The 22,277-nt window shown below is 39.6% G+C and overlaps 4 protein-coding genes across 6 annotated transcripts; 2 read left to right on the top strand and 2 right to left on the bottom strand.

Annotated features, from left to right (window-relative positions):
* Positions 1 to 4,018: 4,018 nt before the first annotated feature.
* On the top strand, positions 4,019 to 4,837 carry LOC130695513 (uncharacterized). Its single transcript, XM_057518659.1, has 3 exons — positions 4,019 to 4,133; positions 4,199 to 4,432; positions 4,525 to 4,837. The coding sequence occupies exons 1-3, from the start codon at positions 4,115 to 4,117 to the stop codon at positions 4,788 to 4,790; spliced, it is 519 nt and encodes a 172-aa protein (XP_057374642.1). The 5' UTR covers positions 4,019 to 4,114; the 3' UTR covers positions 4,791 to 4,837.
* A 342-nt stretch (positions 4,838 to 5,179) lies between these two features.
* Positions 5,180 to 6,850, bottom strand: LOC130695501 (aminomethyltransferase, mitochondrial-like). The gene is made up of 3 exons (XM_057518643.2): positions 6,339 to 6,850; positions 5,613 to 6,280; positions 5,180 to 5,532 (listed from the first exon to the last, which is right to left on the bottom strand). The coding sequence occupies exons 1-3, from the start codon at positions 6,599 to 6,601 to the stop codon at positions 5,249 to 5,251; spliced, it is 1,215 nt and encodes a 404-aa protein (XP_057374626.2). The 5' UTR covers positions 6,602 to 6,850; the 3' UTR covers positions 5,180 to 5,248.
* Positions 6,851 to 7,783: 933 nt separating this feature from the next.
* LOC130695493 (epidermal growth factor receptor kinase substrate 8-like) lies at positions 7,784 to 15,321 on the top strand. The gene is made up of 15 exons (XM_057518634.2): positions 7,784 to 8,504; positions 9,471 to 9,571; positions 9,716 to 10,218; positions 10,297 to 10,469; positions 10,785 to 10,905; positions 10,972 to 11,207; positions 11,281 to 11,389; positions 11,482 to 11,540; positions 11,613 to 11,832; positions 11,915 to 12,062; positions 13,794 to 13,982; positions 14,043 to 14,211; positions 14,279 to 14,414; positions 14,499 to 14,751; positions 14,863 to 15,321. The coding sequence occupies exons 2-15, from the start codon at positions 9,520 to 9,522 to the stop codon at positions 14,964 to 14,966; spliced, it is 2,472 nt and encodes an 823-aa protein (XP_057374617.1). The 5' UTR covers positions 7,784 to 8,504; positions 9,471 to 9,519; the 3' UTR covers positions 14,967 to 15,321.
* LOC130695490 (DEP domain-containing protein 1B-like) lies at positions 15,119 to 19,518 on the bottom strand. 3 transcript variants are annotated; one of them, XM_057518628.2, is made up of 11 exons: positions 19,340 to 19,518; positions 18,998 to 19,266; positions 18,604 to 18,938; positions 18,430 to 18,525; positions 18,013 to 18,358; positions 17,094 to 17,905; positions 16,763 to 16,932; positions 16,635 to 16,702; positions 16,447 to 16,555; positions 15,605 to 15,778; positions 15,119 to 15,522 (listed from the first exon to the last, which is right to left on the bottom strand). In XM_057518628.2, the coding sequence occupies exons 1-11, from the start codon at positions 19,385 to 19,387 to the stop codon at positions 15,376 to 15,378; spliced, it is 2,574 nt and encodes an 857-aa protein (XP_057374611.1). In that variant the 5' UTR covers positions 19,388 to 19,518; the 3' UTR covers positions 15,119 to 15,375. The 3 variants fall into 3 exon arrangements, with proteins under 3 accessions (XP_057374611.1, XP_057374613.1, XP_057374612.1); XM_057518630.2 differs by having other exon boundaries at positions 15,605 to 15,730; XM_057518629.2 differs by having other exon boundaries at positions 17,133 to 17,905.
* Between the last annotated feature and the right edge of the window lie 2,759 nt (positions 19,519 to 22,277).

Genomic DNA, 22,277 nt, shown 5'->3' with positions numbered 1-22,277 from the left:
AAAGAGTAACGTGAAAAACTGATACTGCGCCTCTGTTCGTTGCATCACGTGTTCGATCAAATCAATTACTAGGTTTAAAGAAACCGGTAACCTTCGTTGCTTTATTTTCCATAAGCGGAAATCGCAGAAAAATGATAAAAACGAAGGTAATAACTGCGCGAAGAGATAACGTCTACAAGGTAAGGTCGGCATTGAATCAGATTTTTGGTCAAATAAAAATTACAAGGATCTTCCATTTCAGTTGCAGACAACGACGACGGAAAAAGAAGAGTCGAATACGAAGAGTTCGAACTCTTTTTCATGCATTATTGGGGAACAGCTAAAAGAGTTTCTGACGGCCATTTGTATTCATCACCGGGCTGGTATACCCTGATCCGAAAGCCGGTACTGAATTTCAGACACTCATCTGAGGGCGTTGGCCAATTGATTTCAAGCGCTTCATTGCTGGCATAGACTCGAGTTTAAATCTATACAAAAATAATCGGTTTTAGTATTGTATTTTCTAGAGCCTATTATTAATATCAACCCAAATGAGCTAACAAACACTTGGCCAATCCTTTAAGGTAGTCTAACCATGCGCTCTTCTTGTTGGAAGATTTTTGAAATTCCATAAAAACATAAACGGGAAAATAAAACGTTAACTATTTTTTTTTTTTAATTAAAATAGCACAATATAAGTGTTCCATCAAATTACCTTTCGTTACTCGTGTGCTACTCTCGATGGTCCCATTTTTATCGATGCCATTTATTATTTTATTATTGCCACGGGATGGTAGTGGCATTTGCTAAAAATTGTGTTGATGAAAGGAACGGCCTGATAGACGGATCTTGTACCAAGATTTCTTTAATTGGAGGGAATAAATCGTTGGATTGATTCGAAAGTGCGGACACCATAGCTCGGAATACATTTTCCATTATTTCCAAACGATGCACTAAAGATAATTGGCCTTCTGGTGTGCCAGGAACACCTGGAGCTTCTGCTGAGGCTCCATCATTTTCCTTGTCCACTGTTTGCCCAATCACTTTGAACCTCTTGTAAACGAAAAAAAGCGAAGCAATTCAGTCTCAACTTTATTGCAACAAAGTTCCGTTTTTAACCGTACAAGTTGAACAATTTAATAAATAACTGAGGAAAATTGGATTTTTCACAGTTCTTACATACTCTGCCCATGAGAAACATAGAGCGCTGCTCTCTCTATTTGATATTTCTCTTTCTAGCTGACACGAAAGACAGCATTTCGCGCAGTTACTCTCAGGTGTCAAGGCTTGCTGCATATCAGATATTGCGGAGACTGATCAATTTTAACTTTTAGAATTTCATGATTGAATGCAAAAAGAAGTTCGGTTTTGTTATTTTTTTGGTTTTAGATTTTAAAAAATTCACGGTTGACCGTAGGGAACTGCCTCCTAGACTTGAAACTGCCCGTGCTCCTTTTTGGCCCGTAGACCGAGGCGGAAGTTAGTTCCTCATAGAATGGTACTTGCTGATGGACGCAATGTACACAAAAAAATTGTGAAAGCTTGAGTAAACTGGGCATGTTCGGTTTGCTTCCCCAATTCTTAGCAGAAGAAAGCCCCACCTGACCATTTACGTGAACCATCGCACAACCCTAATCGTTTCTACTTTACTACCTTGTGGGTATTTTCGAAACTATCGGGATTGCAGCCAGGACTCACGTCAAATTTACTTGTTTAGCGGGGGGTGGCAACTCCCATAACCGACTTTCTTCCTACTCAAGTTTTACTTTTTTTTTCAATTACCATACTTACCAAGTCTCTCCTCGTTCCGCTGGATCCTTATCCTACGTCTTTTTTCCGCGCCACTCTTTTCCGCCGTCGCTCTTCGTCCGCCGCCATTCCCGTACCTGCAATTAGATAAACATTCATTATCACTTGTAAAAGGCTACAGCTCATTAGGGCACAATCTGACGTTTAATGTTCAATTTAGCAAACAAAATAAACTCAATTGGCAATTTTAACAAATGAACTTTATTCTTTACTTGTTTTAGTATCTTTCGAATAAAATTTCTTTTATGCTAGAGAAGTAATTATACGCGAAAAAAGCCACAAGAAAAATCGTATAGTCCAACCAGAGGTCGTGAATGGAAAGTGTCCCGCCGTAAGACCAGTCATCTGGCACCGCTGGCTGATTTAACTTAACAGGATCGTCTGCTATTTTTCTGAAAGTTTTGTTTACAATGTGAACATTTAATCCTACAAATAATTTTGCAAAGTATTCGATTCGTAAATCCAAGTTTTTCATAATGAGTGATCACAGGAAGTGGCCGTAATTATGTATAGTTTCATTGGGGATCGAAACCAGCACCATTTTATTCATGTTTATTAGGGATCTGTGCGCTTGTGAGGGTGTCCTGCCTATCTACACTCCCTGAACTTATCAGTAAAGCAATCGACTGATGATAAAAGGTATTACACGTGTTCGCCAGCAAATCCACAATTAGTAGACAACGTTTTCACCTTTGGGAAAACTCCGCTTTACTCAGCCATTCACATTGTCAACAAGGTTTCAGAAGCCGAATGGTCTGACTTGGAAAATCTATTTAAATTGAGCACCATATATGCAAGTGCTGACTGAACGTTGTGGAATGAAACCAACAGAATTGATTGCCAAAATTACCAAGAGATCTCTTGACAGCTTAGTTAACAATGGAAGCAAGCAGTTATGTGTTGGCTGCCAATTTTGCCCCAAAAATCAGAGAGCTTCATAGTGTGGTACTTAACCTAAGTTGGTTGCTACAATTGTATTGGTAAATGTATCATTTCTAATTATTTAGGTAGAGTCTCTTACGTTGCGCCATCCGGTCACGCGTGCCATCGTTTGTGCAGCACTGAAACGTGCGGAGCTACAGGAGACAACGCGCATACCAAATTTCACTGTAATTCAGCCTTAGCAGTTGTTTTCATAAAATTTGTTTTAACCACATGGTGTTTTTTTTTCTTTGATACCTCGATTTTTAAGGCCCCATTACTCGCAGCCAAAAGTCGGCGTCTACGGCAATCTTACTTAAAACTACTCGCCACAACGCAACTGACAAATTGGACTAATATGTAACATGAGTGAGACTTCAAGAATTCGATTGATTGCCCATATTGGCAATTGAAACTGTACGGCTCGCATTATTATTTTATTTCGATGTGCTTATCATGAAATTAAGAAAAATTTGTCATAAAGATTTCAAATAGTTAAATCTGCTTGTGTTGCCAATTCGTACGTATGGATATTCAGTAGCCACAAAGGAGTTTTGATTACACTGTGTCAAAGATACACTATGCAAGACTCACCTTTGCGCATTTAGACTAAGAAACATGTTTCATCTTGCTCTCAAGTCTCAACATAATATTCAAAATCAAACTGTTTTATCAGCAAATACATGTGCTCTAGTAGTTAAGTTATAAATAATTTAAAGCAAATTCAGAGTTTTGAAATCATAATAAAAACAAGGTTAATGACAAGGGCATTTAAGAATATAGAATAATTTCGAACCTTTTGCATGAAAAAAAAAAAGACGTATGGCGATTCCTGAAGTTACCGAGCGCCACTAATGGTTTAAATCGGGTTGCCCCATAGGGCTCCGCCAAAACAAGGGTTGATTCGGGTTAAAAACAAAATTTATTCATTTCAGCATTTGTGTAATCAACTCTTTACTTAGGAACAACATTTCTTGCGCCTATAATTACTAAAATTGTTTTTTGATACCATATTTACTTTGAAAATAATTGTTTGTTATAAGGACTCGAATTGAATATATCGAACCGGGAGCCCGAAAAATGCAGTATGTAGACCCCAGCGGCACAGCCTATGAGCTGAATTAAGGAGTTGGAGCATGATCATAAAAGGCACTACAAAGAAGTCATAAAATATAATGTTACGTGATAATCGTAGGAAGCAACAACCCCAACAGGCAACACAAAAGCAACAAGGACTAAAAGTAGCTAAATCCTGAAGTTCGTACTCCATCCTGTTAAATTTCGTAACAACAGTGTTGCCACTCAGAAACACGCTTCACGGCTTCTGCAGACGAACTGATTTACGTTCCTAGTGTGTCGCGTTGTTTTACTCCCGTCACATGAACCTGATCAACAAAACATAGTGATGACATCAAAAGCCCTAGGTAAATGACAAAACGCATTCGTTATTTCACTTTGGACACGTTGATGTCTTTTATGTGCATTCTAGACATTGGCAAGGGCGGAGAGTTCTCGCTGCGAGCCCTGTTCGATCAGAACAACCTTGGCGTTGAACCAGAAGAACAATCTTTAGATGTGCCACAGGAACCAGTCGCTCAGAAAGCACACAGAATAACCTTTAAAAGGGAAGAAGTGAGCCATGTGGAGCAACAAAGCTACTGGAAAAATGCTGGAATGTGGACAGAACCACTGTTTTTTTCCACTGGAGATACACGCTTCAAAGGTAAAAACCAAAGGTTTATTCAGCCTTTTTTGTTAATCTGTAATCATAAGGGAAAAAAATTATTTTTGACATTATGGGATGCTTTTTTGCAGAGGCTGTAGATTTTATTCACCAACCAGCAAAGGAGGAACCGTACCGCGATAGAAACAAATGGTATGAGCAGCGAGAAATATTGAAACAATATTATCGAAACAAAATGCGCCGAAACGCACTATGGTTGGCGGGAACTAATCAGCGAACACAGAAGAAACGGCCATTGATAGATGCGTCAGACGAGTCATCGTTTCAATATTTTGGCCAGCAGGACGAAATCGAACGTCAAAAGAAAAAGAAGCCCCACAGGACTTTTTTCAAATGAATTTACCATATTTTACAAAAGGTTCAATAAAAATTTCTTTTTTTTTTGCATTCTTTTTTTGCATTCTTTTTTTCTGCAAATACTTTAAAAGGACTACTCTTCCCTGTAATCTTTTATTTGTTTAACTTTTTCTTTGATTTTCAACTCTCTCCACTGTAGGTACTGGAAGATGGATTGTAGCTAAACTCAGCAAAAAAAAAAATATTACGCTCTATGTGATAGGAAGGTTATTCATCATTTTTCCTTACAATCACTTGACCTACTTCATGTCTGGCATGTCTGCAGTTAATGTACGGACGGATCTAGCTGAGGGAAATATCTGTTAAAACTGTCAGCTTCCTCTTAGGTTTATGTCTACGTAGTAATAAAAGCAAGCTAGATTATCTTGATAAAGATATATAATCTATATTGAACTCATATAAACTTTTGAACTAAGGCGTGGGGCCATAAAAAATTAATCACTTTTTAATATAATATTTGGTAGGCACAAAAGGCATTTTGGTTACTTGAGCATTAATCATTTTTTTTCGAATTTCGAATTGCACTTCTGTTCCATTTTTCATATACGGGCGCTCCACATAGCCCATAGACACGTTTACTCCTGGCAAGCTGGGAGATGGACATCCCGAAGTGATCTCCCCTATCAGTTCACCGTCTTTTGAATGAATAGGGGTGTGTCCTCGAGCTGGTGGTCCACGAGACACAAAACCTACTCGGCGCCGGCCGGTAGTGGATTTAAGTTCTGCAAATTAGGTAATCAGTAGTTATAATTTTGTTTGGGTGTATTAACGGCTGCTAAAATCACAGAAGCAGACTGCAGACCTTTGAGAATGTTGGTTGCTCCGGGAAAATCTGCAGCCAATCTTCGGCGTTTAGCGACTAGCCAAGCCAAAGATGCTTCAATTGGATTTATTTTCTCGTCCATGTCGCTTCCGTAAAGACATAGACCAGCTTCGAGCCTTAAAGAGTCCCGAGCACCTAGTCCAGCTAACTTTAAAGCCCCTTTTGAGGAATTCAAAAGCTTATCCACAATATCAGCTGCAGCTTCCGGCGGTACAGAAATTTCCACCCCATCTTCTCCAGTGTAGCCACAACGAGTAATTCGGCAATTGGGAACTCCGCAAACAGTAGCAACAGAAGTCGTCATGAAATATAATTGGTTTAAAGGAATATCAACATGAGGTTGCAGTATAGACATCATCAAGGGGCCCTGTACAGCCAGCAATCCTCTTCCTTCCAAAATTTCTATATCAACATCAAGACCATCCTTCTTTGCTTGTGCTAATTTTGAGTTAAGAAGTGACAAATCTTTGTCCCTGCAGCCAGCATTGGAAACTACATACAAATAACCTAGCGAGGTTTTATTAACAATAAAATCATCAATAATTCCTCCATCATCTGTAGTGAAAACAGATAAAGTCCCATGGTTGCTTGGAAGACTCTGAATGTCACCTACCATTAGACCTTCAAGAAATTTAACATTGTCTTTCCTAGAAGAAAAATATGGATTGTGACAATCATTGAGGTACTAGCTATGTCTATGTTTACCCGTGAATGTTGGTTTGCAGCATGTGAGACACATCAAACAAACTGCAATGTGAACGAGTATGTTTGTGAGATGCAGCAATTCCTTCAGATGCATACTGCACAGGCATAAAGTACCCAGCAAAATCAACCATTTTCCCATGATGTTTAACGTTCAAATCATAAAGACATGTTTTCTTTGGGGCACTTTTATCGCTGGAAAATTTACGACTTATAAGAGGGGTAACTTTTGATGCATTACGATACTGTCGGGCAATATTCAACATTGTTTTAGTCTACGATGTTTAACAATACCTAAAACTGACCTAAACTATCGGAAAGATTAGAGTGTTCTGTTACACAATTTTTTTTCGGCTTATCAATAGCGTTAAACTTTTTTGTAAACGTGTGAATCCTAGTCAGACTAAGTATATGAAGTCCTAATATCACAAAACAATGCAACAGCTGATATCTGTTGACAGCAGCTTAAAAATGCGACTGATAGATACAATACCGGGCGATTCAAATCTGTTGCCAGCTCAAAAAAGTCCGAGCGACGTGCGCAATATCGCATTCTCGCATGATATTTACTGTGAAGTTTATTTATTCTTCATCACGCCTGAAGGGTCAATAATTAACTTTTCTCAGCCATATGAATTGTAAGGGCAGTTGTGCCTGTAGCTAATGTTTAATATTGGGATAGTGACCAAGCGACTTCTGCACACGCCGTTGTGTACTATGATTCTCTTTATTAATGAAGCAAGTTTCCATGTGCAATAGCATTCCGAAAACTTGGCAAAGCATAGCTGCAAACGAAAATTGATAATCTCGACGTACTCAAGAAAACAAACAAACGCCAAGTCAAATCACGTGTCCTTGAATACGATTCACGTATATAGCCTATGGCATCGAGACAGGAAGAAGAGTTGATTTTTTCAGCTGGAGGCACTTTTGACTTGAGCTTTCCCGTTTTCTTGTTTTTTTTTGTTGTTTTTTTACTCTCCCCCGCACCTCTTGTACAAACGGGTTTAAGCACACTGGACGTAAAAGTTGCTGAAACCGTCAAACAGTTTATAGGTTTACGTGAAATAGTTTTTCTTTTTCGAATCAACAACTGCCTACGTAGTAGTACATGATGAAAAGTAGACGAATATTTTTAAATAGGCAAAGACATTAGAAATGACGAAACATAAGAATGTGATAGCTTTGTAAATGTATTATTTCGCTATTGCCATTGAGAAAATGGGTGGAATGCCAAAATGTGAATAGTGATACCGCCACGGTAGAGTTGATGGCGCTAGTATCAGAGAAGTTCTACCTGTCCCACCTGTTTTTATCATGCCATCGCCTTTTTCTGGCTTTCTAAACCCCTGTTTCGAAATTCTTCCTTCTCTCTCAAGAATGTTGGCGACGAGGGAAGGGAAGGAGAAAGAATGGATAATGGAGGAAAGGAAGAAGGGCCAGCCAAACCTCCAAAAACACCACAAGCAGCGATGCACTCGGGCTGGTTTTACTCGCACCAACAGAGGCTCGAATCTATCGCGGCATATATAGTACTTTGGCTTTCTACGCCACGAAAAAGTGGATTCCCCAATTCTCCCTCATCAGAAAGTTTTTCCGTCTCTGTCTTAACATACTCGTCTCTCCTTTCTTCTGCTTTTCCAAAGAAACCTTGAAGAAAGCGGCTCGTTAACACCAGTTGGACGCCATTGACGTGTTATTAAACATCATTGTCAGTGAATTTTGTGTTAGTGCAGCAAACTAGAATCCATTTTCGGATTGTTCACTCGACTTAGACAACCTCCAATACTGAGTGTTTCTGTTCTGTGTTCCGAGAGTCGTCGCCATCATTGAAAAAACGGTGCATAAAAGTAAGGAATACGAGACGTGAGAGGGAAACGACAAACAGATAAGCGACCGAGCAGCAGCTAAAGTTGGCAGGGCAAGTCTATCTCCTTAATATAGAGAGATATCGGGCAAAAGGCGAGGTCATTCAGTCAGCACAGGCAATCGACGGCGTAGATGGTTTTTCAAAATTGTTAGTCTCAGACGAGACCAATGTGAAGTTCACTGCAGAGGCATCGTCTGAAACACCTGTTGATGTGCACAGTGCCGTCGTGTCGTCCATTCTCAAGCACCACATTGATCGAAACCAGCATCAGAACAAATTACACTATCGCCTCTTCATAGGTTAGTGATTCGTTTATGTTTAACTAAATTTTGGATTTTGACGTGAAAGAAAAACAGCCTGTCTAGAGCTATTGACCATCTATTATTTGCTTGGCGCGCAAAGGTGAAAGGCACCAGATGTTTGTGCTGATCCGTCAACCAACGGCCTTCACATTTCAAGATGGCCATACGAATCGGCTGCATTTTCGTTTGCCCTATAACGAGTATAGCGAAATCGCATTCCCACTTGAGTCAAAAGGTCAAAAGTAGAAAATTTTTAATCGTTTAAAAGCTTAAATTATGCGTCAAAAGTTGAACATTTGTAAAAGGTTATAAGTGGTACGATGTGAAACGGCAGCAGAGCAAAGAGGGTGTGAACCTTTCGAGGGCATTTCATTTACAATTTCTCGATTCCTTCAACAAGTGTGAGAGCGGTCTATCCAGAAACGTGTTTGAATGTAAGCTAAGGAAATCGACCCTGTGCTTCAAAAAAAAAAAAAAAATTTTTTCTCTCTCTCTCTCTCTCTTTCTTTTAAAGTAGGATTGGCTTTTTTTTTATTGGGGTCTTTCACACAGAGAAAGTAGGTACGATCGTGACTTCAAAGAAACGCAGCTTTTTGGCTGCGGCTGGACATAAAAATGGCAAATTTTACCCGCAACTAGGCGACGATCACAATTTACAAGGCTTCGCGGTGACGTTATTACATTATTTTAGTCAAGGTGTTGTTGTTAGTTGCATTAGTTAGACCTAGATGGATCATCTAAGCATATTATCAGCTGATAAGATGCCATTGTTCTTTGATAAAAGAAGCTTAAGGGAATACGTCACGAGCATTCAGGTTGATTATTCATTGTACATACGCGAGCTCGTTTTGTGTTAATCAGTTGTAAGATTTGACAAGCACCGGATTTGCCTATGTGATAAAAAAAAACGTTTTATGTACTAGTGGAGCCTATTCCTATTTTCATTTTGAGTTTTTCTTTCAGAAATTAGTTCAACGCGTTCGAGCGGAGTTACTCTGCTGTTTAGTTCACCATGGCTTATCGAGAAAATCGCTTGCCGGGCCCAACCAACGGTTACTCACCAGGTAGGAAAAACAATATAATTTTCACTTAAGTTATGAAACCTAGATTACGCTATCCGGGGTGAGACGAAATTCCAACCTTTTGTTTAGTTGTCGCTGACGTGTGTTTGTTGGCATTTGCCGCACGTATGTTTATTTTGATTTCAGGTGGAGGCAACGGAGGTGCACAAGCGGATATTGAGGACGGGCCAAGCTTTGTTGTCGAACACTTAGCTACGTTTACCGTTTCGCAGCAAAATGAAGTCATGTATCCAGCAGACGGAATGCGCCGACTGTTGCACATGGAAAAGACGTCGGGCATCTGGACGCAGAAGATGATTTTGCGTCTTGACCGTGAGTGGGTCACTATTCAAGATTTCGAGAATGGCGAAGTGGTCGAACGTTTCCCGCTTAACCTGATCGTCGAGCCGACTGCTTTCACCAGTTTGGACCCAAAGGATTTGTACAACAACATTTTCATCTTCGTGGTTGGTGAGGATCCACTCAACCGTGACCCACCCGAAATGCACATCTTCCAGTGCGTTGGCGTCTCCTCAGAACTCGTTACCGAAGATATGAAGATGTACCTTGCAGGTAATTACAGACCGAGCAATCCTTCGCGCATTCCACCGCCACCGAACAAGCCGCCACCAGAGCCACCACTCAACGGGGTACATTTGATTCATTTCGTTTCCAGTTGTAGTGTGTCATCAATTCTTTTAATTCATCGATTATTGTTCGTGTTGCAGGCCAATCAAACAGTTTTTATGCGCCACATGAACGATGACGCCAGTTCAACGTCGAGCGAACGCTATGAAAAGGACGTGACGGTACTGAATCGCTGCTTTGACGACATCGAGCGTTTCATAGCTCGTTTACAACACGCTGCTGCAGCTCGCCGCGAGCTCGAACGCCGTAGGAAGTATGTCGCCCTTTTTAGAAATAAGATACCAATCACTTCCCTCCCCATCGGCCATTTTGGCTCCCCGTGAAAAGAAAACGAAAGAATTCGATAGTTAATCAGACGTAGCTTATTTCAACCCGATGTGTAATAAGGTTTCAAGCGATAAAAAATGCCCTGAAACGTTATCGCACTCGGATATTTATATTCGATGAGTAATGAGAAGAAAACAAAAGGAAATCGTTTTTCTTTTGATCAGCGTGCATTTCCGAACATTCATGTCAGCGTTTTGAAATCAACGGAGGAAATAGTAAAATTTATTTTTTGGCACCACAGGTCGCGGAAATCCAAAAAGAAGGAACAAGGTGATGGTATGCTTTCCATGAGAGCTCGACCACCTAGCGAGGCCGAATACATCGACATCTTTCAGAAATTTAAACTTTCCTTTAACTTATTGGTACGGATTAGAGTTACTTTTCGTAAATGAAGAATTTAAATTAAACTGATCATGCTCTTTCAACAGGCCAAACTGAAATCGCATATTCACGACCCCAATGCTCCGGAGTTGGTACACTTTCTGTTTTCGCCATTGACGCTGATCGTGGAGGCATCACACGAGTCTAATACGGTGCCCAATCTTCCGGCCTGTGTCGTCGCTCCACTGCTCACATACGACGCCATCGAATTGCTTTCAAACTGTTTATCCAGCAAAGAAACGGAGCTGTGGCACTCTCTTGGAGAAGCTTGGCACACTCCAAAGTAGTTCTTCATGTTGGAAATGGTCGTTCCGTTATACAATTTTTTTTATTCTTTTACATATTTTGACTGATAGGGATAAGTGGAACAGCTACGTCGTCCCTTACGTGCCCACGTTCATGGATGGTTGGACACCGGATGCCTCGTTCTTCCCTGAGGAGAAGGAAGAGAACAAACGCTCAAATGTATTTTTCTGAAATGACTAACTTCGTTTTGTCGTTGAAATCGAACGTAGTTTCTTGAAAAGATATTGATAATATATTGTTTTTTATTACAGACGGAAATGACGCGATACAGTAGTGAGTTTTTCTATGACAGCGACCGTGGAGATAGAAGGTGTTTGGACAAAAGTTTAAATCTCATATTTTTTTTCGATCGAAAATAACATGAACGATTTTGGCTGTAAAGATCGCACTCGCCACCGTCTGATCGCGATTTTGGTCCACGTAGTGACATTTCTAATGATTCGATCGAGAAGAACGGCGACCCGGCTGCTCGTTTCGAGCATCAACAACGTCGCTGGCTGTCGGAATTGAAAGCCCGTAACGCCAAGATCGTACAGGTTACCTATCCGCGAACAGCCAACAACGACAAGGAACTGACTGTCGTCCGCGGTGAATATCTGGAGGTAGGGAAACTGGACTTGCCGTAGTCTCTTTCTTATGTTTTAAATCTTGTATTCGACGTATCAATTGACGAATATTCTGTAGGTATTAGACAATAGCCGCAAGTGGTGGAAGGCCCGGAACATGCATGGCGTAACGGCGCACGTGCCGCACACAATCGTGACGTTGCTGGTGCAGGACGACGACGTTTTCACTCCTCCTTCGTCTGCCGGTTGGCATAAAGGCAAAAAAGGTGATTTGCGCTATTTTTGATTAGCACCGAACGAACGTTTGCGTAAGGTCTATTCAATATTTACATCATCACAACAACGTCCAAAAAGGCGCCTCTTGCCGTAATGGTGAATGAATAAGTGAAACGCCATTCACCGCCCGTCCCTTTTTTTCCTGTGAAAAAGAAATTATCGGCTTGCTTGCTTTTTTTTTCGGTTTTCACCTTATGTCCAATCATCATACATCAGCTTTCATATTGTTTTATACATAAAGCCTCGCTCTCTTTCTCTTTTTGTCTGTCTGGTTTGTCTTTTTTCCCTTTTGTTCTGTGTGGTCGTTCATCTTCGTCGTTTGATGATTTCTTTTATGTATGAATGGCTCACGTGGCGAATAGCAAATATTCTTTCCTTTTTCCAAGAGAGGAAATATTGACACGGTTAAAAACAGAATAGAACAAACGATGGATGATGTTGTTTCCGCTCCCTCTTTGGACTGTTTCTCCAGTTTGCTGTTGAACAAGTGTGGTCTGTTCACTATGGCTAACCGTCCACTGGCTGACCCCCAAATGTTCATTACGTGCACGCACTATTGCTCACGCTAAAGCACCACAAGCATCAATCATGCAGACATACACTAACACATGACAAGTGAAAATTATATATGTTGACTTGTTCAAGTCTCATTTGAGTAGTCAATGGTCAGAATTCTAGCTATTAAATACGATTCCAGATCGGTTTTTTCAAATCCTTTTTCCCCTCCTTTGACTTCTCTTGTTTCCACTCACTGATTCTTTTTTTTTTTTGCCTTTTATGTGCATTTTTTTACATAGTACGATGGCATTCTGTTTGTTGTCTTGCTTTCTTTTGACAATTATTTTTTAAAGCGCTAAATTGAGGACATCCCAAAGACGGTCATCGACCCTTGCATTATCCTCTCACGTTGTACTACTATTTCTATCCGTCTGTCATTACAGTCCATGTGTGTTTTATTTTTACTCTTCCGTTTACATTTGAATTGTGTACGAATATTTGCTATAGGTGCTAATCGTTGTGTTTTTTCCGGCTGATGACGCATGACGAAATGTGTGCCGTTGTGTTGAGTATGTGGTTGATGACGCTGATCGTTTAAATCTGAATGCTGTTCTCGTGATGGAAATATACCGTCTATATATATATATATATTGTCGTATATGTTTTCGTGCCGTTAGCGCATTGATGTCTGTCCGTACGCGCTGCAAATCGCTATTCGCTCTCTCTTTCCTTGCTTCGAAAAATCCTATTATAACTTTCTTTATCCAGGACGGGTTTTGAGTTTTGCCCAATGACCACCGACGCTCCCTTTTTTTTATTATTCACATAGAGAAATGATGGTTAACTAGCGAATGCATACCTATTACACAGCCACTTCGTCATGGTCCAGCTGTGTCCAACTGCAAAGTGCCGCTGACTATACGTCTGTAACCTCATGAATAATTCTAACGAGCAAGTTGATGTGGCTTTCTCTTACTCAGAAACCGAAAAACGAAAGTAGGCCAGCAGTTGGAGCTAAGCAAATAACGACAATTAACTGATTTAATTGTTGAGTATATGACTGGAAGTTGGGCCGTAATCGTTCTGGCCGAAAGGCTAGTTCGTTACCGTTACAAAAATGAACGCACAGCGTGCTAAGAGACATGAGTCTGAACATTTGCTTCGCTCAAAACATGTAGACAGCATAATTGTTTGACTAATTACTTGGTGATTACTTGATGAAGGGGACACGAGTGACAGCTACAGCGAGGATAGCGATGGCCTGCCAGCGAAGAGCCGTCGACAAAGACCAAGAGCCGAATCTGTTGTCTCCATTCCACCACCACCTCCACCTATGCCGCCTAAAGAATCTGAAAAGAAGCATAAACCAGCCAAAAAGGAGGAAGTCATCAAGCCTAAACCTTTACAAAAGAGTATGCTTCAATACCTATAGTTTTAGATGGAATCGATAATTAATCGATCATCTTTTATAGGCGCCAGCAATCAAGACCTTATGGTGGAAGAGCTGAAACATCTATTGGACATTTACCAACCAGAAAAAAGTAAATTGGACATTCGTAAGACTCCCGAAACGTACATCACACTAAAATCGACTCCCGATGAAGTCCGTAATTGGCTTAAAGCAAAAGAATTTGACATTGTGTAAGGATTGATTACGATGGGCGCCTCGTTTTCACATTTTTTTTATCAAATGCATTTGTTCAAATAGAATTCAAAAACGCTTGAATGGTATGAGTGGCGAAGAGTTGTTTAAACTCAAGAAAGCCGATTTGGAGAAATACTGCGGTAAGGAAGAAGGTCGTCGACTGGACTCGCAATTGACGCTGCAACGTAAAGCCTCTGGGGTATTACATCATTTTCTGATTTTCATTCATAAAAACTGAAACTGTTCGAAAATGAAGCAATTAATTCATTCATTACCTTAATAGTACCAAACAATGCGCTCGTCTGAACTACACGAAGCGTTGAAGAGGGCAAGGATGAAAACCGAAACAGATGGCAAGAACGGGAAAGAACAGCCGAAAGCTAAAAGTCAACCAAAACGCGAAGAACGCGATACTCCAGAGCCCAAGGAGTTTTACTTGAACAGCGGGTCTAGTGATCGTACGCCCTCACCAACGCCCGTGAAAAAACATGCAAAAAAACCAGCTAAAACCAAAGTACCTCTGAATTTAGACGTCGGTAAGAATCTTTTTTTTTGACATTAAGATGCTGATAAATATTTGAGTTTCTCTCTACGCCAGTACGTAACTCAACTGATATGCTCCTTATTAATTTTTTTTCAATATATAGACTATGATTCCGACGATGACGTCCCAGTTCCGACCGGCACGTTGCGTGACATCATTCGCAAGCAAAAAAAGAAGATGCAAAGTAATAGCAGCTATGACGACTAAGCAATTTGATTTCGCCATTCCACATGTTACATCAAATTCTTATGTGTGTGGTCCACCACACATTGCTGTTTTACTGAACCCAACAACTGAAGCAGATTTACTTATATTATTACTTATATCAGAGCAATTCAAATTATAGAAATTGTTCGAGAAATTTATTTCAGTATTCCGTCAAAACTAGAAATGTTATTTCCTTTACGTTTTCGAGTAATGCCCCACCCTTAATATGGCACATTTTTTTTTAATTTCAGAGTAGTAAAAGACTTCAAGTAAATCGCTGATTGGTTTAAACAGCTGGTGCAACAGCCCGCTGTTCAGTTTCTGACACCGAAATACACGTTATACAGCATAAGAAGTTAGTTAAAAAAACTAAGAGTTCCTATTGAGTATTGTCATAATATTTTTAGAATCAATTAAGACGTAGATTACGGATGCGGGACAGCACTCTAGATGGGTTGCTTGGCCGCTTTCCATTCGATTGAGGTCGTTCTAGCTTGAGCACATCCGCTTCCGTAGGGAACTTGCTTGCGTAAATCTCCGGATACGCAACTTGAAACTATTCCCATTAAGAAAATATGTATTTTAACTAATGCCTAAGAAGATTGTATATTTAAAAATTTGATTAACATTGTGTTTACCTGCTTCAGTCTCTTGCGTTTTTCCTTAAGCGGCATATTTTGATTATTTACAATGTGCTCCAAAAGTTGATAAATTTCTTTTTTCGATTCGTCTCTCCGTTGTTCCTCGAAACGTTGCGGCGAAACCTGAACACAGTACGTCAGGGGTACGACATCGTCAAGTTGAAAACGGATCTTTTTTGTTTTTCAAAGAGAAACGAATGGGAGGGACAAAAGTTCAAACAGACAAGAAAGCAAATAAAAAGAAGAGCAAACGGAACGAATAAATAGAAAAACCACGTGCAATCGAAAGAAGATGGACGAAATAAAAAGGAAAAAAACAAAACAAATAAAAACATCGAAATAAGTAAAATACCAAACGACGACGGCATGCAAATACATTAAGACGACTAATTTTCTTAATAGAAATCTTAGCAACGAGAACACAACTTAATCAGTTTAACGTAACCTACATGTCGAACGTAATCTAATATGTACTCTACACATACCGACTTCTAACATATGCGAGGACAACACTGTTGGCAACAATTTAACTGCTCCTTTTCGAGTCCAACTAACGAGTATCGTTACCAAAGACGGCTGTCGTAAATATAAACATCTGTCTACTCTGAAACGTAAAACGCGCCGGGAAAACGCGTTGTTTGAACATGTACGATAAAATAAATTCGATTTGGTCGAAGCGATTTGGCAATAAATGTTCGCTGGCTGTACCGACTACCCAGCATTAATATGTGCCATAATTCACAGTTTCTCTAATATAAGCAAAACTACAAACACAAAACTAGGATAAGAATAGAACAGAAACTACCCATGACTAATAAATGAATAAAAATGTAGCATACTTTCTCGCGTTGAATGTCGCCCAATAGGTCACGGACTTGGGAACATAGCTTATATGGCACCGTCATTATGGCTTCAGAATTTTCCATTAAGAAACTTACAAGTCGCACGCTGAAAGGCAGAAAAATAAATAAATATATATAAACGTCCATGTATAAAATAATGTGATAAAAAATAAAATAAGATTTACGCTAAAAGTTCATCGTAATCAGCTTCTTCACTCGAGCAGATAATACAGCGATAAAACGTGTTCACCATCTAGTTTTGAAATACAGTCAATTTAAAAATGCTAATCAACCAAAAGTTCAACTATCTTACCAAAGTTTTCATTTGGATTTCTGGGTCAAGTACTAGTTTTTGATTTGCCGATACTTTCGCCATAAAACGAAGAAGCAGGTGAAGTTTTCGCCGCCGATCTGGCGGCAACAGTAACGTAAGTAACTGAAGCAGCTCAATCGCCATAGCTTTCCCACCAGCCGTCACCAGTCCTGAGCAAGGAAAAACATGTCTCGGTTTAGCAAAACGCCTTCAAAACATTGTTGATTTTATCCACTAATTAACGTGACAAGCAAACGCCACAAACACACAAGCTGTTTTTAAACGCATTGGAATTTGAGGAGGTTAAAGCGGGGAGGTTGAAGCGGGTTACCGGGTTTGCAAGCTTTTGCACCATAGTAGAATTCAAGACCTTTCCGGCGACCAATGAGTCGTTTGCTTGGCGAATTACGGTAAATGCGAAGTTGTCCAGATAATCCATGCGATTTGTCTTGTTCTTCTGAAACGTGATAGAGGTTCTCGTAGTTGTGATGCGTGGTCGTCGTTCCGATAGACGTATCGGAGAAGGATGGACTCAACCCCGTTGCCATTGTTTGGTGACAGCTAAGACTGGAGACGCTTCGACTGTGCATGACAGTTGCATTACATGCCATCCATGAATCGTTTTCAATTCCAGAAAATCTGTCGGAGTTTGACCGATCCAGACGGTCGAGTGAGCCGAATGCAGCCACATTGACATAGCCACCAGATTTACTGCGAAGACGATCAAGGCTATGATACATGCTCGGATTTTCGCTGTGATGCTGGCGGCGATATTCATATGAATTTAAAGTTCCACCCCGGTCTCCATTGCAAATTTGATCAGGCGATTCGTTTACACGAGAAATAGATGTGCGACCTGCAGACGTAACGATCCTAGTCATAGGTTCGGCGGTCGTGAATGCTGTTTCGTAACATGCGTTAGAAGGAACCCGATGAAGTCGCCGGCTAACAGAAGTAACATGCCTAACAAACATATTCCTTCCTCCACCGGTTTCGCGATTCATCGCTATGAAATCATCCATGCATTTTCGAACGCTTGGCATTTGGTAGTTGCGTTGGGTATCGTTAGCCATCCTTTGACTTCGATTGCGGTTACAAGCTAACGGGCTCTTCGCGACAGGCAATGTTTGGTGATGCAACGGCCTGTCACAAACAAAAGAGGTCATAAAAAGACAAAAACAAAGTCAATAAGTGGTATTTGATCACAGCTAAACGACTGAGTCATTTTTTAAAAAGGGAAACCTAAATACCGGTCTTGATGCTCTGGCAAAAAAGTGCCAATAGGCGTTGAAGTTTTGCGATGAATCGGTGACGCCATTTCTAGGACTAATCCTCGGGCAGAATCACGCGAATGAAGGCTAAAAGCGTCGTCTTCCCTGTCATCTGATGGCTCATTTGGTTTTCGAAAGGTAAGATCTGCCGCTTCGGAGCGAATAAAAGCCTCGACCAAGATATTATACAGGTAGAATGTTGAAAGCGGAGTAGACGCATTTGTGAAGTAGTCGCAAATGACTTTGAAAACATCCTTTTCTGAACCTTGATATTCAGGCAGCTTATGATTCTCATTTGAAGGCCAATTTACTAAGGACTTCATGCCTGTAAAACCATTATTATTCATAATTATAGAGCCACATACACTAGAAAAATTTCAGCAATTAAAACTGTACCATACAACACCCATGAAGGAGGAGAGTCTGAATCCTCCATTGGTTGAACAACACCCCTTAGTCCAACATGGGATACATTCCATAAAACCCATTTTCCTACACAAAAGAAATAGTAAATAGAAAACAGGTCAGTTTTAACAAAATTATGTTAAATAATTATATATTATATATTACCTTTGATCTCGTTTGGGTCAAGAAATCCATTTAGGTTTGTAAGATTAAGGATCTTTGCAACCTGTCTTAAAGCTGTGTTTTTCCATAACTCCTCAACTTCATGATGATTAAGTTGTTTGGCTGTTAGTTGGCATTGTACCAAAGTTTTTGCATAAGTTGAAGTTTGAGGTTTAGTGGTTGGTGGTGCACAGTTGGTCATTGGTACATCTTTCTTAGCTTGGGCTAATTTTGGTGAAGAGTGGTATTCAGTACAATTATTACGGTTAGCTAGTGTAGCCAATGGTGTTCTACGTCCAGGAGTTCTAGGATTACGAAATGGTGATCGATTTGTCAATCTACAAAATAAGAATACATTAGAAACGGTCAACACCAATGGCAGTCTATAGATATCTACCTATATAATCCATTTGTTTCCATGCGCAGATCAGCTTTGGAACCAACACCACGGACATCTTCAAAAACACCTGCTTTTAAAAATTTGGACAGAAGCTGCTGGGTTTGTTCTTTGGAAACACTGGGTCCAAAATGAGAATTTTCTTTCAGTTGAGAATGTAACCAATTTGTAGCTTCTGTGGCAGTAAAACAGTTATCATACTGCTTGAGCTGTCTCCAGTGCCTCTTCTGTGGTACACCATTGTTAAAAATCCGTAACGCTTCATTCCACTGTCAACATAAAAAAAAAATTTAGCTTAATATAGAAGTGGATTTTCAGTCAACATGGAATTTATAAACTAACGAGTCGTGTGGCACGGTAGGGACCAGTAATAGGCTTTGGCGTTTCCATTTGAGGAATTAAATAATTATTAGATTACAGCAACACCAAAAAAGGGCTTTTCAAATCATCCACTCCTCCATCGAAAAACAGCACTCAATAGCATCGTAAGCTTTACAAACGTTTGTTAGTAATCAAACTTTTACAGCCGGAACTACTGTAACCGTAATTTTCAAAAAACTTATATGAATAAGAAATGCCGCTATCCTACGCTGCCAAACTCTTTCAACACATGATTGCCAGATTTCCTACATGAACCATGGTTAGGGCTCGGCCCCGATCGTCTTTGATCGGGGCAAACCGCGGTTTTTCATTTAAAAATCGTCAAACCGTCGGTTCGGTTTGGCCATTTTTGACTGCGGTTTGGTTTTTGGTTTGCAACTGGGCCAAACCGGTTTGAACCACGATTAAAATCTTTTTTTGAAATTTTGCTAAAATTTCAAATCAAATAATTATTACTAATTGTTGTGAGCGTAATGGCGGTCAGCAACTCGTTATAAATCAAATTTCCGATCAGATTTGTAGGCATCGCGATCGAAAATCAGTCGATCTTTCCGCCATCTAGCGACAAAATTTGTTACTGATGATTGTCTGTGCAAACCGCAAATTCGCGGTGCAAACCGTAAAACCGTGGTGCAAACCGTGCAAAACCGCGGTGTAAACCGCAGTTTACAAACTGCAGGTACAAACCGTCAAACCGCGTTTCAATCGGTTTGAAAAAAACAACAAACTGAACCGCACTGGTTTGACCTTTTTTTAAAAAAAAACCGTGCGGGTCGGCCAAAATCGTACCCCGATCATCGCGGGGCCGAGCCCTAACCATGGTGTCACAGATGATGGTGTACTCAACTCCATCTCGCTCAGCTACCTGCCACCGTCATTTATGATACTGAATATTTTAATAATAACTTACTGTTTTTTTCTAATGCTTATATAAATAATAAAACACCTATTATTTTTCAAATATTTTACAAATTTTTTGGGTTTTCATTTTAATAATCAAAGTATTTTAAGTTTCATAAGTGGAGCTCGGTACTTCGATCGAATAGTTTCGATTATCGTGCCAGTACATTCCCGTTTTTACACGCAATTCAGAGCTGTGACTTCAATTATCAATAATTATATCGAAATTTTTAATCTTAGCTTTTTTCCCATTACGGTCTAGCAGTTTGTGCCAGCTTAAAATGCCCCTTGTAGCCTATAAAACCTTGTATAAACTTAAAATATTGCGATTAATTGACGAAAATAAAAAAACTAAATAAATGAATTACATGCTTGGTATCCGGGGTACTAAGCAGTGCAATCAGGTTTTCAAACTGGTTTTCTTTTCTCCCCACACCGGTTTGGACCCGGCTGATTACCCAAACGCCCATAGGCAGATAAAACCCGTAACCGTACACCGAAAGGTGCAGGGTCTTGGTGTTTCGTTTAGCATTGTTTTTACTTTTCTATGATAACAAGACAGTTACTGAATTTCTATTAATGTAACAAAAGACAAGATGAAATTTTAAAAATGAATTATAATTATTTGTAATTAAGTTAAAAGTATTGGAACGTACGTAAAAATATCGAGAAATACTAGCGCAGAAGTAGTGACAATTTACATGAATTTCTAAGAAAATGAATAGTTGGTTAGTTAAATATTATTCTATAAATTAAAAAAATATTTAACGAAGATAAAATGGAATGTGTTTAATATACAAAAATGAAAACAAACAATAATGTATGGTTACGTGAACAATAGATGGCGTTTCCAGTTTGCAATGCCAATAGGAAAACTGACGTGTAAACATGGCAATACGTTTTCACAATGGAATTACAGCCACGTTCCAATCGGATAAGTGGGTGACGTGTTGATCTGCCTAATGAGTCTGAAGATACTTACATACAATTGGTTTCGCCTTTAACGAACGAATAGACTACTATAGACGTAATTCGGGGTGGGATCATTTAAAGGGTTTTTATTTTGGTATGGAAAAGCTGCCCTATCGGGATACATCTGTCCATTGTTTGAAAAACAATGGAAGCTTCATTTTGGTGGACTGCTGATTTGTGCTCCTATTAATGCAATGGTTAGAGCATTCTTGAAATTTCTTACCATTTTCACGAAATTTTGTGATTTTGGTTGACTGTTAGTAAAAAAATTCAGCAATAAATGGTTCGATATATTTCAGTAGATGTTGGGGCTCTTTTTTCTGTTTATACAGATCAATTTCTGTGTGGTTTTGAGCATAATTTACGTACTTTTAATCCTGCATTTCTTTTTGACCTTCATTCTTTCTAAAGGAATCTGAGCCCTCCACACTCTATTGCTTTCTTAATGTTTTTCCATTTTTTTATCATATTCAATTCATCTAGAATTAGTCATTTGATGTCTGTTTGCTTCAAATCTTTGTTCCGCTGCACTCATTGTTTCATTATCGCGAACGTTCCCATTCCTCAATATATATTTTACACGCGTGACGATTGTCTGTTCTTGTGTTTGGATTTTGAGAGCATTTCTCTGATGGGCAACTAATGCTTATAGAGACTCTTTCTGCAGGACCAATTCTTAGCTTTTTAGCTTTCGCCCATTCTTGATTTTTCTGCAATTTGTGTTCCTGAACTTCAGGAGTTTCTGCAAACCTTTTCACTCATTTAAAATTTTTTTGCTGCCCTTTTGTTCTTCTGTAAGGAAGCGTTTGGATGGAATTAAAAAAAAACGCAAGGATAACCTAAACAGTTCTAATACATCTGAGCCAACTATTTATAATGACAACCATTCAACCTTAAGGAACTTGACGTCAGTTATCCTTTTGGTTCACGATGGTAACTTTAAAAAACTAACACGCATGACACCGGACCAACACTGTTCCTATTTCTATATTAACTGCCTTTGCTTTAAACTGTCTCACAGCCTTGG

This window comes from Daphnia carinata, chromosome 7 (genome assembly GCF_022539665.2).
Source record: "Daphnia carinata strain CSIRO-1 chromosome 7, CSIRO_AGI_Dcar_HiC_V3, whole genome shotgun sequence".
NCBI lineage: Eukaryota > Metazoa > Arthropoda > Branchiopoda > Diplostraca > Daphniidae > Daphnia > Daphnia carinata.
This window is presented reverse-complemented; position numbering and strand designations above follow the sequence as displayed.

Bases quoted from the DNA above. Each gene is read 5' to 3' on its own strand.
- LOC130695513 (XM_057518659.1), top strand. The intron at 4,433-4,524 runs GTAAAAACCAAA...GCTTTTTTGCAG, and splicing joins TGGAGATACACGCTTCAAAG to AGGCTGTAGATTTTATTCAC.
- LOC130695501 (XM_057518643.2), bottom strand. From the start codon at position 6,601: ATGTTGAATATTGCCCGACAGTATCGTAATGCATCAAAAGTTACCCCT. The intron at 6,281-6,338 runs GTAAACATAGAC...TTTTTCTTCTAG, and splicing joins CTGCAAACCAACATTCACGG to GAAAGACAATGTTAAATTTC. The intron at 5,533-5,612 runs GTCTGCAGTCTG...CCTAATTTGCAG, and splicing joins AGCAACCAACATTCTCAAAG to AACTTAAATCCACTACCGGC.
- LOC130695493 (XM_057518634.2), top strand. From the start codon at position 9,520: ATGGCTTATCGAGAAAATCGCTTGCCGGGCCCAACCAACGGTTACTCA. The intron at 11,208-11,280 runs GTAGTTCTTCAT...TTTGACTGATAG, and splicing joins GAAGCTTGGCACACTCCAAA to GGATAAGTGGAACAGCTACG. The intron at 14,752-14,862 runs GTAAGAATCTTT...TTCAATATATAG, and splicing joins ACCTCTGAATTTAGACGTCG to ACTATGATTCCGACGATGAC.
- LOC130695490 (XM_057518628.2), bottom strand. From the start codon at position 19,387: ATGGAAACGCCAAAGCCTATTACTGGTCCCTACCGTGCCACACGACTC. The intron at 19,267-19,339 runs GTTAGTTTATAA...TTATGTTGACAG, and splicing joins CCTACCGTGCCACACGACTC to TGGAATGAAGCGTTACGGAT. The intron at 16,933-17,093 runs GTAACCCGCTTC...TTCCTTGCTCAG, and splicing joins TGCAAAAGCTTGCAAACCCG to GACTGGTGACGGCTGGTGGG.